The 14,309-nt window shown below is 37.5% G+C and overlaps 3 protein-coding genes across 9 annotated transcripts in view; 2 read left to right on the top strand and 1 right to left on the bottom strand.

The window, feature by feature from the left end:
* LOC146488159 (uncharacterized) overlaps positions 1 to 14,309 on the bottom strand; it is a 538,028-nt gene that overhangs the window by 239,556 nt on the left and 284,163 nt on the right. For all 7 annotated transcript variants that reach the window (XM_085121821.1, XM_085121804.1, XM_085121849.1 and 4 more), the window contains 2 exons: positions 10,430 to 10,497; positions 10,030 to 10,123 (listed from right to left, as the gene is read on the bottom strand). In XM_085121821.1, coding sequence (XP_084977947.1) covers positions 10,030 to 10,123; positions 10,430 to 10,497 — 162 coding nt within the window. The remainder of the gene's footprint in view (positions 1 to 10,029; positions 10,124 to 10,429; positions 10,498 to 14,309) is intronic.
* The window catches only part of LOC146488171 (uncharacterized), a 286,546-nt gene that overhangs the window by 253,662 nt on the left and 18,575 nt on the right, over positions 1 to 14,309 (top strand). The gene's annotated exons all lie outside the window — the stretch shown is intronic.
* LOC146488172 (uncharacterized) lies at positions 788 to 1,852 on the top strand. The gene has a single exon (XM_085122227.1). It carries the CDS (start codon positions 871 to 873, stop codon positions 1,288 to 1,290), a length of 420 nt encoding a protein of 139 aa, XP_084978353.1. The 5' UTR covers positions 788 to 870; the 3' UTR covers positions 1,291 to 1,852.

The raw sequence follows: 14,309 nt of genomic DNA, 5'->3' as shown, positions 1-14,309 counted from the left end.
TTGAATATTCCCGCACACATTCGTTAGTTGATTGGCTGCGTTTATGCGCGCTTCCAAATAAGGGGCACGTTTTGACCCAAAAAAGACTCATAAGGGTCCCATTTGATGCTTGAAGACACTTCGTGTCCCTTACATAAGGATGTTTATGTATTCGATTTAGTTTCCTCAATATTCGACTTTTTGCTATCTGTGTTTGCAAGGCCTCTAAAAATGACGCCTTGTATTGATGATATGGCAAGATTCAGCGAATAGTCTTTGAAGAACCATATAGCGGCGGCAATTCGTGGTCAAATTAGTCCGATTATTCAGTTGAAGATTCACGCCACATACCTCCACCGCTCCATCTTTTCAAGTATCAGGTGGAAGACATCAACAACAACAACAACAACAACAACAAACAGCTGCCTGGCAGGATCCCTTGTCCAATGGAGTGTGATTAATGAAAGGTTGGGGGTTCAGTACCTTGAATTCAGATGCCTTGAACATAGGCCAACGTTTGACTTTGAGATGGGATCTTTGTTTAAACCTCTACTAGATATCTTTAAACATCTTGACTTTAGGGTTAAATATAAGACGACAGGAGATAATATTGTAGGATTTTGTACTTCACTGTTTCTAAGTATTTTATCTATTTTCCATCTATATACATTTCTATTATACAGGGCTTAAAATTGGTTGACGAGTATATGTAAAAAAGTCAATTTTTCACATTTCAGTCTCATTTTGAATTTATTAAATAGCTTGCGTGGATCCGACCTAGTCGGACGCACATTTGAGGCGGAGCAAAAATCCTCCCTTCAAAACAACATCGCTGATATTATGAACTGTTTTTCGTCCTCTACTGGTATGTATCCGTAGTTTTCCAAGCTGATGACTAGAAACGGTCGCAAAAATAAACGTGGTGCTCGAGGATCACTCGAAGACGAAGGCGTCTTGAACGAGGCGAAGCGAGTCAACATGGCGGCAAACAATGAAACGAAAACACCAAACAACGCACCTCCCGAGCCTAGTCTGGCCGAGTTAAAGGACATATTGGCCGATATACAAGTTAAAGTAACTGGAATACAGCACGAGAACCTAAACCTGAAGGAAGAAATCTCCCAATTTAAGGCGGCCTTTCAATCGCAGAAACGGGATTTGGAGAAGATGAAATCTACACTTGAAGCTTCCATGAATGCAAATCTAGCGCTTAAAAAAGAACTTGATGCCACGAAGAAAAAGCTGAAAGATGAAATCGAAGAGTCGAAACGATTAAGCGAAGAACTGGATGACCTAGAACAATATACATGAAAAAACTCGCTTGAAATTCATGGAGTTCCTGCGAATGCTTATACCAGCACCGAAGAGGTATTTTTAAAGCTAGGAGAAGCCTTACATGTGCCGATTAAAGCGGAGGACATCGAGATTTCACACAAGCTAAAGGCTCGTAACTCTCCAATAATCGCTAAATTCGTCAGCCACAAGGTGAAATCTAATTTATACAAAGAGCGTGTTAAGTTAAAGAATCTGAAAGTATCTGATCTCTTTCCAACAACGAGTTACGCCTCCTCAATCGGCGGAGAGAATCGCCTTTTTCTAAATGAAAATCTTACAGCATATCGTCGAAGTATTGTAAAGAGAGCTAATGATATGAGAAAGGAGGGACTATTACTTAGTGTGTGGACTATGGACGGAAAGGTATTTGTAAAAACGTCACCCTCAGGAGCACCGGTAAGAATTTACTGTGTAGAAGACTTAGATAATCTTTGAGTTTTATGGAGGGAAGATCTTGCTATAAGGACGCAGAGGGACACTCCTAATTAGAATTGAGTATCTTTTTTTTTTCTTTTTTTTTTCTATTTGTTTGTTTTCCTAAGGTCAGTGGTCGTAAATCGAAATTTTTTTATTTTTTTTTATTATTATTATTCATTGCTGCAGCTTTGGTATTATGAATGCGATTGAGCATGAAAAAATGCAAATGTTTGTCGCTCAATGTTCGTGGTCTTAGGGACCCAACAAAGAGAAAGAGCATATTCTCTTATTTAAAAGATCAAGGAGCCTCTTTCAATTTTTTTTACAAGAAACCTATTCAGAGGTTAACGATGAATATGTTTGGAAAAATGAATGGGGAGGGCAAATTGTTTTTTCTCATGGGAGCCGTCATAGCAAAGGAGTGTGCATTTTGATTAACCCATCAGTGAATACAAAAATAGAGTTTTCTTTTTCTGACACCCATGGTAGAATAGCCTTAATTACAGTGAGCTTCACATGTTTTAGGCTGTCATTGTGTAACATTTATGCCCCAAACAATCCAAACGAGCAATTGCAATTTATACAAGAGCTTAATAATTGTTTGATCGACAAATCAGAACTTACAACGCTAATTATAGGGGGAGACTGGAACTGTACCTTGACAAAAAAAGACAAAAAAGGCGGATTGGCATGGAAAGCTACGAACTTTAGAAATGCAATTTTAATAACAATGGATATGTTTGATCCCATTGATATTCAAAGGGAACGATACCCCAACACAAACAAATTTTCTTATACATCAAAAGCTTTGAATGTAAAATCAAGGATTGATTTCTTTTTAGTATCGAAAGAGCTGAAAAAGTATGTTAAAACAGTAGATATCCAGGCTTCAATCGCTCCAGATCACAAAACAGTCTACATGTCACTAGATCTGCCAAACAACACCTCGAGGGGGCCGGGGTTTTGGAAATTTAATAACACACTGCTGGACGACAAGGAATATGTTGAAAACATACGGAAGATATACCCGAAGTTACGAGAGAAACTTAAAAACGTGGAAGACAAACGGTTATTCTGGGAACTGTTAAAAATGTTAGTGATTTAATGGAACAAACAAAAAGGGATCAAACTACAGGGATTCTCCTTTCACTAGACTTTCGCAAAGCCTTTGATACTTTAGAATGGTCACTGATACAACATGCTCTCAGGATTTATAACTTTGGGACAAACTTAAGGAGGTGGGTAGAGGTCTTCTACAAAGACATTGAAAGCGCAATCCTAAACAATGGTTTCGCTACTAACTGGATTAAACTCTCCGTGGGTGTGAGGCAAGGCTGCCCTTTATCTCCTTTTCTCTTTATTCTGACGGCAGAACTAATGTCCAACAAAATTAGGCAGTCTGACAATGTAAAAGGCATCAACCTCTGTAATCACGAAGTTAAATTGAGCCAGTTTGCAGACGACACTAATCTTTTCTGTGCAGACGTGGGTTCGGTTGAGGAGGCATTGATTATTTTAGGAGAATTTGGGAAAATATCTGGCTTACGTTTAAACATTGAAAAAACAAAGGCTATGTGGTTTGGCAAGTGGGCTAATAATCGTAATAAACCATTAAGTCTTAAGTGGGTTCATTGCCCGACCAGATTCCTTGGAATATATTTATCGTATGATTCTAAAGGTAATGATGAACTAAATTTTAAAATTAAAATCCAAAAACTCCAAACGAATCTTGATATATGGAGATCCAGAGACTTATCACTGTTTGGAAGGGTTCTAATAATTAAAGCACTAGGGATCTCGTCTCTTGTTTACTCTATATCCAATATAGACGTTCCAAACGATGTCATAGATAATGTTAAAAGACGCCTTTTCTGGTTCTTATGGAAAAATAAGCGTGACAAAATTAGAAGAACTGGACTTTACCAGGAATATATCAAAGGTGGACTACGTATGGTTGATGTTGAGACAATGATAAAATCGTTACGTTTAGCTTGGATTCCTAGGCTTTTAAACTGTCAAAATCAGAATTGGAAGACGTTACCAGACTATTGTTTTAGAAAGAGAGGAGGTCTGAGATTCCTTCTTAACTGCAATTACAATGTCAAGTATTTACTCGACCTACCAAGGTTCTACAGAGAAATGCTCGAGTTTTTTAGGGAGCTAAGAACTCTTTATTCTACCAGGGACTTTCATGACACAATTTTGTTCAACAACAAGGATATCCTAATTGGTGGTGAACCCTTTTTTATTAAAGAGTGGTTCTTGAAAGGAGTACGAGAAATCAATGACCTACTGAGAAGCGATGGTAGTTTCTTATCTTTCAATCACTTTCGAAGGAAATATGGCTTAACTAACACTAACTTTCTCCAATTCTATCAGGTCGTTAACGCTATACCAAAACACCTGGTCTCAAAATCAATATCAATGCAATATTCCGCCTTGGCTCATATCAACGATGTAACTTCTTTTCATCTTGGAAATGAGGTACGAATCAACCTTATGGAAGCGAAGGCGAAAGATTTCTATTGGCTCATAATCAATAAAACGTATAACGACAAGCATTCTGGTCCCCAACGTTGGGACACTACTCTCAATTTAGATGAAGAAAAATGGAGTGACATTTTCAATTCCGTTCGGGATATCAGCAAGGAAAATAAAATGAAAGAATTTCACCTCAAGTTTATACACAGAATTATCGTTACGAAGAAAGAACTTCACAAATTCGGAATTAAAACAGATAATGAATGTATTTACTGCGGGGATCAGGACTCTATTGACCATACTTTCCTTGAATGCCACTTCACTCAGCGCTTCACTAGAACTTGTTTGTCTTGGTTTAATGATAACAACAACACAAACTTTATTCCAAACAAAGAAGAACTCTTATTTGGAATCTTTAATAACTCCATGCCATTATTAAAGAAATTTAATTACACACTTTTATTCATCAAGCGACATATATACACCAGGAAACTTAACGAAAAAGCATTGCTTCTCTCCGACTTATAAAAATAATTAAATTTAAATACCGCATTGAAAAATTTCAAAGTTAATTTCAGCTGTCGAAAAACAATATGCTCCTTCTTTTACCTACATTAGCTTCAGCTAATTTCTTAAGTAATAGCTGCCGCGCTAATGCAACGGCTTATGCAGTTTGGTTTTGTGCGTACGTGTGTTTAGTATCTGCGTTTAAAATAAACTTCTGTCATATAGAATTGTATAGCCTGCGAGCAAGCCCCCCAACCCCAAGCTGGAGAGCTTGCTCGCAGGCTAAGAATTGTAATACGGTAATATATTATAACAACTTTGTAATAATAGTAGCATTGTAGTTGTTGTTGCTGTTGTTGTATTATTTTTTTTTCTTTTCTTTAACTATTTGAAAAGTGTAATAAGTATTTATGTAGTGAAATAAAGTTCTTCTTCATTAAAAAAAAAAAAAAAAATAGCTTGTTAATCACACACTAAAAGTTAATAAATTTTTAGAAACCCTGACATGTTTACTTTCAAAATTTTTATGATTTTCTCTTCACTTCAAGTTGTATGAGGCTTTTTTTCTGCATGTATGTCATTACCAACAAAGAATTATTGCAAAACTCAGTTGTCAAAAGGGTTAAAGGTTCCGCTGATAAAGGCATAACCCATTCACCCACATATTGTTATAGGGATGTGTTTACAGGAGTGCTACACGTGTTTCCGTGGATGGAATCCCAAGCAGATGGGGCTATTCGAATAAAATATCTCTTCATCAGTATTGTTCCAAAGTGTTAGTTCTTCTTCAAAAATTTAACACATTACATTTCTGGTAACTTTTATGTTTGGCTTTATTCGTTTCAAATAATTCTCACCTGAAATTTTCCAAACACCTACTTCCAATGCCAATGAGCTAATTTAGGAAAGTGCAGTTATTGTTTATACCCTATTTTTTGGTATGTGGCAACATGCTGCTTACATTTCGATACAAGTATGCCAATATTATAGCCCTATTATTCAGCTAGGTGCTAGTAACAATTTTGCCAATTAGTTAATTCTGTGGGCCTTCCTTGTCAGCAAGAGAGGTAGACCACAAATATATACAGGATTCAACAAAAAAATATTTGTTTTGGCAATTGAAATTTTTTTTCACGTTAGTGTTTATGCTAATGCATAGATTCAGGTGAGGAAATAAAAAAAAGGAGGTATGGCATATATCTGTTTCACGCGATTATGTTCATGAATTATGTTCTAAGCAACATGATACAGGAGTTTCCCACCAATGAATAGTCAAATTAGAGGTACTCTGGTCTTTAATATTGTTGGACCATTTTTTGTTTTATACAAATTAAATGGAAGTTAGACCTATTCTGTTACCCAATTCAAATCCCCTGGGCTTACCTTTCTTTGTTTATTGCATTTGCATTATAATGTAGCGTTCCATTTAAATGATATGGAAATACTTAGAACGAAACATTTATGTACAGCATTGCGTTAGCCGAATAGGTCTATCGAGATACATTTTACATGTTCTAAAAACAAGACTACCGCCATTTTCCCTATTTAAATGAGATCACTATTTCATTTCAGGGCATTTTCACATAAATTTGTTAAAATAATGCAAACTATAAATCTCACTAATATCCTTTTGTGTATTGCTGATAAAGGATGTATTATAGAGGGTTTACTTTCCAAAATATAAATACGCTATACGTTTATAATAATTATAAAATTGTTTTACTGACGTCTATAATATGCATGCACAATTGAGAGTTCACAATTTCTACAAATCATTTGCATTGTAGCTTTAGTAAAAAAATGATTATAGAAGGCTGGTTTTAAATAGCAAGTTGTTACTGTTGTGATTGACATGAGATTATATTAATAAATCTAAGTAAGCCAAACTACACAAGAGACTGGTTTATACAAAGCATGAGGGAAGGAATTCGCCGCTCTGTTTGTACCCTTCTCTTGAGCTCGTTCAACTGAATTTCAACCTTTGGCGAAATATCGTTAAATTTGCCAGTTTCGCCCAAAATTCGTCCAATTCGCCGCTCTGTTGGTACCCTTCTGTTGAGCTCGTTCAACTGAATTACAACCTTTGGCGAAATATCGTCAAATTTGCCAGTTTCGCCAAATTCGTCGAATTCGTCGAATTCGCCGCTCTGTTTGTACCATTCTCTTGAGCTTATTCAACTGAATTTTAACCTTTGGCGAAATATCGTCAAATTTGCCAGTTTCGCCAAATTCGTCGAATTCGCCGCTCTGTTGGTACCCTTCTGTTGAGGGCGTTCAACTGAATTTCAACCTTTGGCGAAATATCGTCAAATTTGCCAGTTTCGCTAAATTCGTCGAATTCGCCGCTCTGTTGGCACCCTTCTGTTGAGCTCATTCAACTGAATTTTAACCTTTGGCGAAATATCGTCAAATTTGCCAGTTTCGCCAAATTCGTCGAATTCGCCGCTCTGTTGGTACCCTTCTGTTGAGGGTGTTCAACTGAATTTCAACCTTTGGCGAAATATCGTCAAATTTGCCAGTTTCGCTAAATTCGTCGAATTCGTCGAATTCGCCGCTCTGTTGGTACCCTTCTGTTGGGCTCGTTCAACTGAATTTCAACCTTTGGCGAAATATCGTCAAATTTGCCAGTTTCGCCATTTCTGGACATATTTCAACTCCACAGGGGTTCGTTGTGTGTGACTTTGGCAGTAGAAACTATACAGCAACTGCAAGGCTTTACAAAGATAAAGTTGGCCAATTTCACATAATTAGGTAAACTGTAACAGAAAGAAATTAAAGATGGATATCTGGACCGGACAAAAGAGAAATAAAATTTAGAGAAGAGTTTTGTCCAAAAAAAGTCTAAAAATTCCACGCGTCATCAGGGTCACTCTTGCCTGTGACACTTCTTTGTGAGCTTCAAATAGTATCACCACCTCCTCCCACCCGTTTCCCCAACCCGCTCACCTGGCGCTTTAAGCAGCCAAACCCACTTCCCTAATACTACCGTTTCCTGGAATTGACGAAATCATTGTAGAAGCTTTCATGGCAGCCACTTGGATATTACTAGTTGCACACTTCAGGGAGTGACTTTAAAGCTATGCTGAGTTTTGAGACCACAGGTGAGTACTACTTAATTGGCCAAAGGAGCTATGATATCCCATCCGGATTAGTGTGACATAACATGATATGACATAACCAGCCTCTGTCATCACAAATTGTTCTCAGATTTTCTATCTGGTCATTTTCCATTGGCGCTTTAAGCAGCCAAACCCACTTCCCTAATACTACAGTTTCCTGGAATTGACGAAATCATAGTAGAAGCTTTCATGGCAGCCACTTGGATATTACTAGTTGCACACTTCAGGGAGTGACTTTAAAGCTATGCTGAGTTTTGAGACCAGATTTTCTATCTGGTCATTTTCCGTTCGTGAGCATTTCCTTCATAGTTTTCTCCTATGCGACCGTTCATTCTATCACCAATACCAGCTAGCAAGATGCTTGCTAGCTTCCTTGGTCAGAGTCTGGGATGGAGGCCTTGCGTTACTGGATGAGCGGGATGGCTGTCGTTTTTCGCTAATTTGGTGCTTGGTATAACACCTTAGACTGAACCTTAACCAGGTCTTGTACCACAGCGAGAACCTAGTGGTGGTTGCAGGTGTACGTGTCCTGCCACACCTTCGGAGATTTTAGAATCAATGATACCACACTGTGTGAGTTTTGTCTGAGATGGTAAAGGATCATAAGTTGAGCCAATGAAGATGGAGGTAGCGAGAGATTCCGGCTGAACAGAAACAAGTTCGAAATGCGTTTTTGCGGCTCCGCGTTGTCCCAGGTGGCTTACCTTGGGTGTCAGCAGTGGCTATCCTTGCTTCCCCCTCGAAGAACCGAAGACCAAGACCATCATCGGAGTATAAAACTACACTCTGATCACGAGACTCCTGTTGAAAACAACGTTTCTTGTTCTGATAGTATTTTTAGCCAGTTTCGTTTTTTAAAAGACGTTTGGGTATTTCATAACCTGTTTTAAACTCGGCCTCTGTCGATTGCCTATTTGTGCTATTCCTAGGACCAAGAAATCTGACTTACCACATTTTAACGTCTTCTGTGATCTATTACTAAACAGACGAACGGCAACTTGGAATCTATTTGTTTTAAACAATGAACAGAAAGGAAACACGACAAACTTGCCTCGTAGTGCTTGATTGTTCGATTTGCGCCAGTTCAGGCATTTTCAAAGTCCCATACGCTACTTTCCGTGTCGGCTTCTTCTTTTCTTCTTTATCGTACTTGTAAACAGCTCCCTTTAATTTTTTTCCGAGGCCTTCGCTTGCTCAAATAAGAATAATCGAGTAAATATTTTCAAAACTGTGAGCCTTTTCGTAGCGATAACAGCTGTTTTGAAGATTTTTTCCAGTTTAGGCATTTGCAAATTGACAAGAACACTTTCGCCTTGGTTTCTTCTTTTTCTTGCTTGTAAACAGCTCCTGCTAAACTTTTCTCGAGGCCTTCACTTGCTCAATTCGAAATAATCTCGCAAACATTTTCTAAACCGCACGCCATGTTGGACAAAACAAAGAAAACAATTTTTCCCGTGACGTCATCCGTGTGTCTGTACTCTTATAGATCATGGGCAACGACCAATCACAGCGCGCGTAGTATTTAGTGCATTGTATAATTCCTTATAGATAACACTTGGGACAAAAAAGTATATTTTTTAAACAATGTAATACTAAAGCTTCTGTTATTAGCCACAACAGTTGTCCAAAAACTTCATTAAAGTGATAAATTATGTGACAGAAATACTTATAAAAACGAATGTCTTGGGGAAAATATTCATATAAAACATTTCTGTTTATAGTTTTGGCATTTTAGACTGACAATTTGTCAATTTTAAGTTTTGTTGATTTGTGTTTGGCAAAAATGTTCCCATTTCATGCCTCCTAGTATTCATTCCTTGGTCACGTAATAGTCATTTCAATCCATCAACGTCAAATCGGTCATAAATTCGATTGCACTCGACCAATTCAGATTAATACTCGGAGGTTTGCTTATAGATGCAAAGTCAAGCCATTGAACAAATAAATTTTAGCACCAAAATTCTAGTGCGAAAAATTTCAAATGATACCGTGGCTTTCGTATGAAATTACGTTTGATTAAGGACGTTTCTCCGTTTAAAAGAAGAAGAAAGCTTAGAGAAACTGCACATGGAATCTGAATTTAGCAACTCTTTCTAGTTTGATTCGCGGGTCTTTAGAAAACTTCCGGACATCTTAAGGTTTCTTCACCTATATGTAGTTTCCATAATAGCTTATAAGACGTTACATTTACCTGAATCTTCCCCTCCCTCTTTATCTCGCAGCTTGTTGTATTCAGTGACAGACTTCCTCCTTAGTTCCACCAATTTCTGGTTATTCTTGTCAATCTTACATTAGTCAAGATTTGTATCACGCATGTTGGAAAAGTAACAAAAAACTTACAAATTCTTCAAACATGTTTGCCTGTTTTCTTTTATGTATCCTTCACTTTCTATCTTTATCTTATTCATGGTGGGTTTATATTAAGGTCAACAACGAAATTGGACCGAATTTTTACGAAGACTAAAGAATTATTATTTTTTTCTAATGGGACTTGAGCAAGAAGGTACGCACGCAAAACCAAAACCAAAAAAGTATCGTTAAGTGTAAACATGACAAATCTTTTCCATTGAGGCATCTGTAGTGAAGGATACTGCTAATCCCTTTTTACACCACGTGATGGCTTCTTCAAACTGTTTCAGCTGAAAACATGCACTTGCTCCTAATAAAAAAAAATAAGTTGGACTGATAAATCTTGGCTTATTTAAGAAGGCAATCACTCATTGAAGAAATACACGAGAGGGAGACTTTGTTTGCCGTTAAGTTCCCAAACAATCGCTCCTCGTTACTTTTATTTAGGATATTAACTTTTATTTATTTAGGATGAACAGTGTATAACTACCGATATTTTCAGAGGCCATAAAAGGATCTCGGGGATGTTGATTGTGTTTCGACAAAACCGTTTGAAAATTGACGGGAAGCACCCTTCCTCAAAAGGAAAATGCTCTGATAACACCAACGGGAATATTTCTATTGAATTTTTGCACATTGTGCAACTGTTAAAAGGCCATGTCATCACTGAGGAGTCAAAAATGAATTTGTTCGATTTTTCGACCACAAAAATCTGCTATTTATCCTTACTATTAAAATGCAATTTGAACGATTCAGAAGTTTATTTTTTCCCGACTCGCACATTTCAATTGTTATTGTCAGTTAGCGACTAACGTGCTAATTTTGAGACCATATCATGCAACACCAAAACCACATTGCCTGCCATCTCAAGTCTTCGCTGTACGGTCGAGGTATTATGGATTCTGAGCTTTTATTGAAATTTATTGGGCATTTTCCAGAGTACCTTTAGGCATTGTCGCGTACGCTGTTACGCTTTTTGTGGACAACCTTTGTCGAATCAGCTGTATGTAATAAGAACCTTTACACAAACCTAGACCAAGCATTCCACAAGGCAATTAAAACAATAACAAATTCCAAATACGCTGGCTGCTTTCTAAAGCATTCACGTTGTGTAGGCTAGTCAAAATGCACTTGAAACTAATGCTTATTTTCATTAAAGTAAAAGTGTTTCTGGTATGCAATTTTCTATAAATTAAATCTCATATCTCAAAAGACGAAGAAAAGAACTTTATCTCCTCCAAGTTTAAAGCTCTGATTCAAACTCTCACACTCACTCATAGGGTAGATCGAATATGCGTGCGGTACTTTGGGCTCACTATTCACGTCACGAATTATGAGATCAAAACACAATCATGACATTTGGAGCCCGTGAACGTTTCCAAACATCACTCGTTGGGCCCTAAAACTAATCAGAATCCCTGAAGACAGCCATTCAACGTTTTTCGATCCCAGATTTCTCTCCTATTCTGCTCTAAAAAATATATATATTCCGGTCAATCCACCTACGAAACATGTGGTACAAATTTCCATACTATTTCGATGTCTCAGGCAAAAGTAGTGCAAATCAAACTTTACAGCTCCTTTGTCTGAACAGACAAACTTTGATCTAACACAAAGGGCATCTCTCTTCGGATTGTTATGTTCTACAAGAAGCGAGAAGTGCATGGAATATTTTACCTTATTTACAAGAATTTCCAGACAGCAAATTCAAGGTTCAAATTAATAAGAGGTGATATACTGTGGTGTACCACAGACTTTTTCACAAACAGAGAGCAATGTGTTGTCCTGGATGGAGAATAATCAAGTCACCTCCCAGTCCAGTCCGGTGTACATCTGTAATTGGCCCATCGAAACTGAGTTTTTTACCATTATTGATTATTGTTAACTTACACGTCTGATCTAAGTATGTACCAATTTCTATTTAAAGACTACAGACCACTTGCTTAAAAATAAAATCCGATGGAAATCATCATTAATACATCTGAGCAGGACATTTGAAATTGAAAGAGTCCACAGGATTGGAAAAAAGAAAGATTATAGAAAACCCCCACCTACTATTAAGAAATTCCTTCGATAACAGTATAAGGAGTTTATGAGGAGGTCTGCAAATGTTCTAAAGAGAACTAGAATGGGGATTGCAGAACGATTCCCTTAAGAAATCGCAGAAGCAAAGAAATCTCTTTACCCGGTCATGAAAAAGCTAAGGCAGAAGGTTAATTAAGCATGAACTTTATATTTCTGGGTAACGATACCAAGGGAATGTTTCTGTAACTCAGGAATCTGCTCGCAAGGATGAATAGATAAATATGTTTCCCCACATATATTGATACCATTGTCCCATATTTTCAAATACCATTTTCAACTGGAAAATTCCCAGACCAACCATAAATAGCTATAGTAACGCCTCTGTATAAATCATCGGATTAAAAGGCTATTTCTAGTTATAGGCTGTCTATCCATTTTTATTTTTGTTTTGCTAAAATAATTGAAAAACTTGGGTACAAAAAGCCTACGTTGATAAAACAAGATCTGATCTGATCATCAATATTACCATCAATGATAGATTTAAAAGTAAAACTCTACAAATCATGCAATAATTAAACTTGCAGATAATATAACAAGGGCTGTCGATGAAAATAAAAATACAGTTGGAATATTTGTTGAGTTATCAAGGGGTTTGCATGGATACAGCAAATCACACAATTTTGTTAAGAAACTAAATCTATGGCACACGCGGCAATTGTCACGCATAGTTAAGAGATTAATTAGAAAACAGAAAGTAAATTAGATAGAAGAAAGATCCTCGCAGTTAGTACGCAACTTCAGCAGTTGCGAAAAGGAGGCCTGAAAAAAAATTCAGGCCTGAACGGGATTCGAACCCATGACCTCTGCGATGCCAGTGCAGTGTTCTATCAACTGAGCTATCAAACCAACTGGGAGCTGCTCATATTGTGAGTTCGTAGTATACTCGTTAAGGATGAATAAATTTCTCCTGAATAAATCTCTCCTGTCACCACCCATGATAAAGACCTCACCTACACTTGGCGATAGAGCATTTATAGCAGCGGCACCAAAATTGTAAAATTCTCTTCCTTACAACTTCAGAAGCACTTCGAACTTTAGTACTTTTAAACAGAAGCTTAAAGCTGCACTTTTTATTCAAGCGTACGAATAAAGCTCTGATATATTTTATACACATACGTAAAGTTTATTGTTATTATTCATTAGTATTATACACAGCTCATATTTGTGAGGCGCATTTGAAAACTGTATAGTAGAACTTGCGCCATATAAATAAATATTATTATATTATTATCAATGGATATGAATATGAATATATGAACATATGAACTGTCGATGAAACATTTAGTTAGAAGAAAGATCCTCCCAGTTCGTACGCACCTTAAGCAGTTGCGAAAGAACTCCTGAAAAAAATTCAGGCTTGAACGGGATCAAACCCATAACCTTTGCGACCTCTTTTCGCAACTGCTTAAATTGCGTGCTAACTGCGAGGATCTTCCTTGTAATTGGAGCAAGGCCGTGAAATTCCTTAAAGGTAAACAAGCAGATTTTAAAATAAACGCGAGACATGACAGGTAGCCAATGCAAGCTGAAAAGTATTGGTGTATTATGACAAAGATAATCCTCGCAACCGTGTTGTGTACGCGCTGGACTTATCTTGTTGCATAGCGGGCAGACATGTAAGAGACTGTTGCAGCAGTCAATACGACTAGTGAAAGAGGCATGTACTACATTTTCAGTAGTTTCCTGCGACAAGTACTCCGATATATGCTTGATGTTATAAAGGTGAAGAGTTTATTGACGTGGGAATTCATAGTTGATTCATAGTCCAGCCAGGCGCCTAAGTTCCTGGCTGATGAAGTTGGTGAACAGACTGTGATTGGATCTATCTGCACCTTGCACAGCTGCTGACGCGTGCCGACCAGTAGCACCTCCGTCTTACCATCATTGATCATTAGCTGATCTCTAATCATCCAGGCTCGTAGATCTCTGATGCAGTCAGACATGGCAGCAAGTTCCATCTCTGTACCAGACGACGTGTCCAGGCGAAACGACAAATAGAGATGAGTTTCGTCATTAGGCAGTGGACTTCAGGAAGAT

This window comes from Pavona decussata, unplaced genomic scaffold (assembly GCF_977016875.1).
Source record: "Pavona decussata unplaced genomic scaffold, jaPavDecu1.1 SCAFFOLD_11, whole genome shotgun sequence".
NCBI lineage: Eukaryota > Metazoa > Cnidaria > Anthozoa > Scleractinia > Agariciidae > Pavona > Pavona decussata.
The sequence above is the reverse complement of the archived record's forward strand: the minus strand, read 5'-3'. Positions and strand labels throughout refer to the sequence as shown.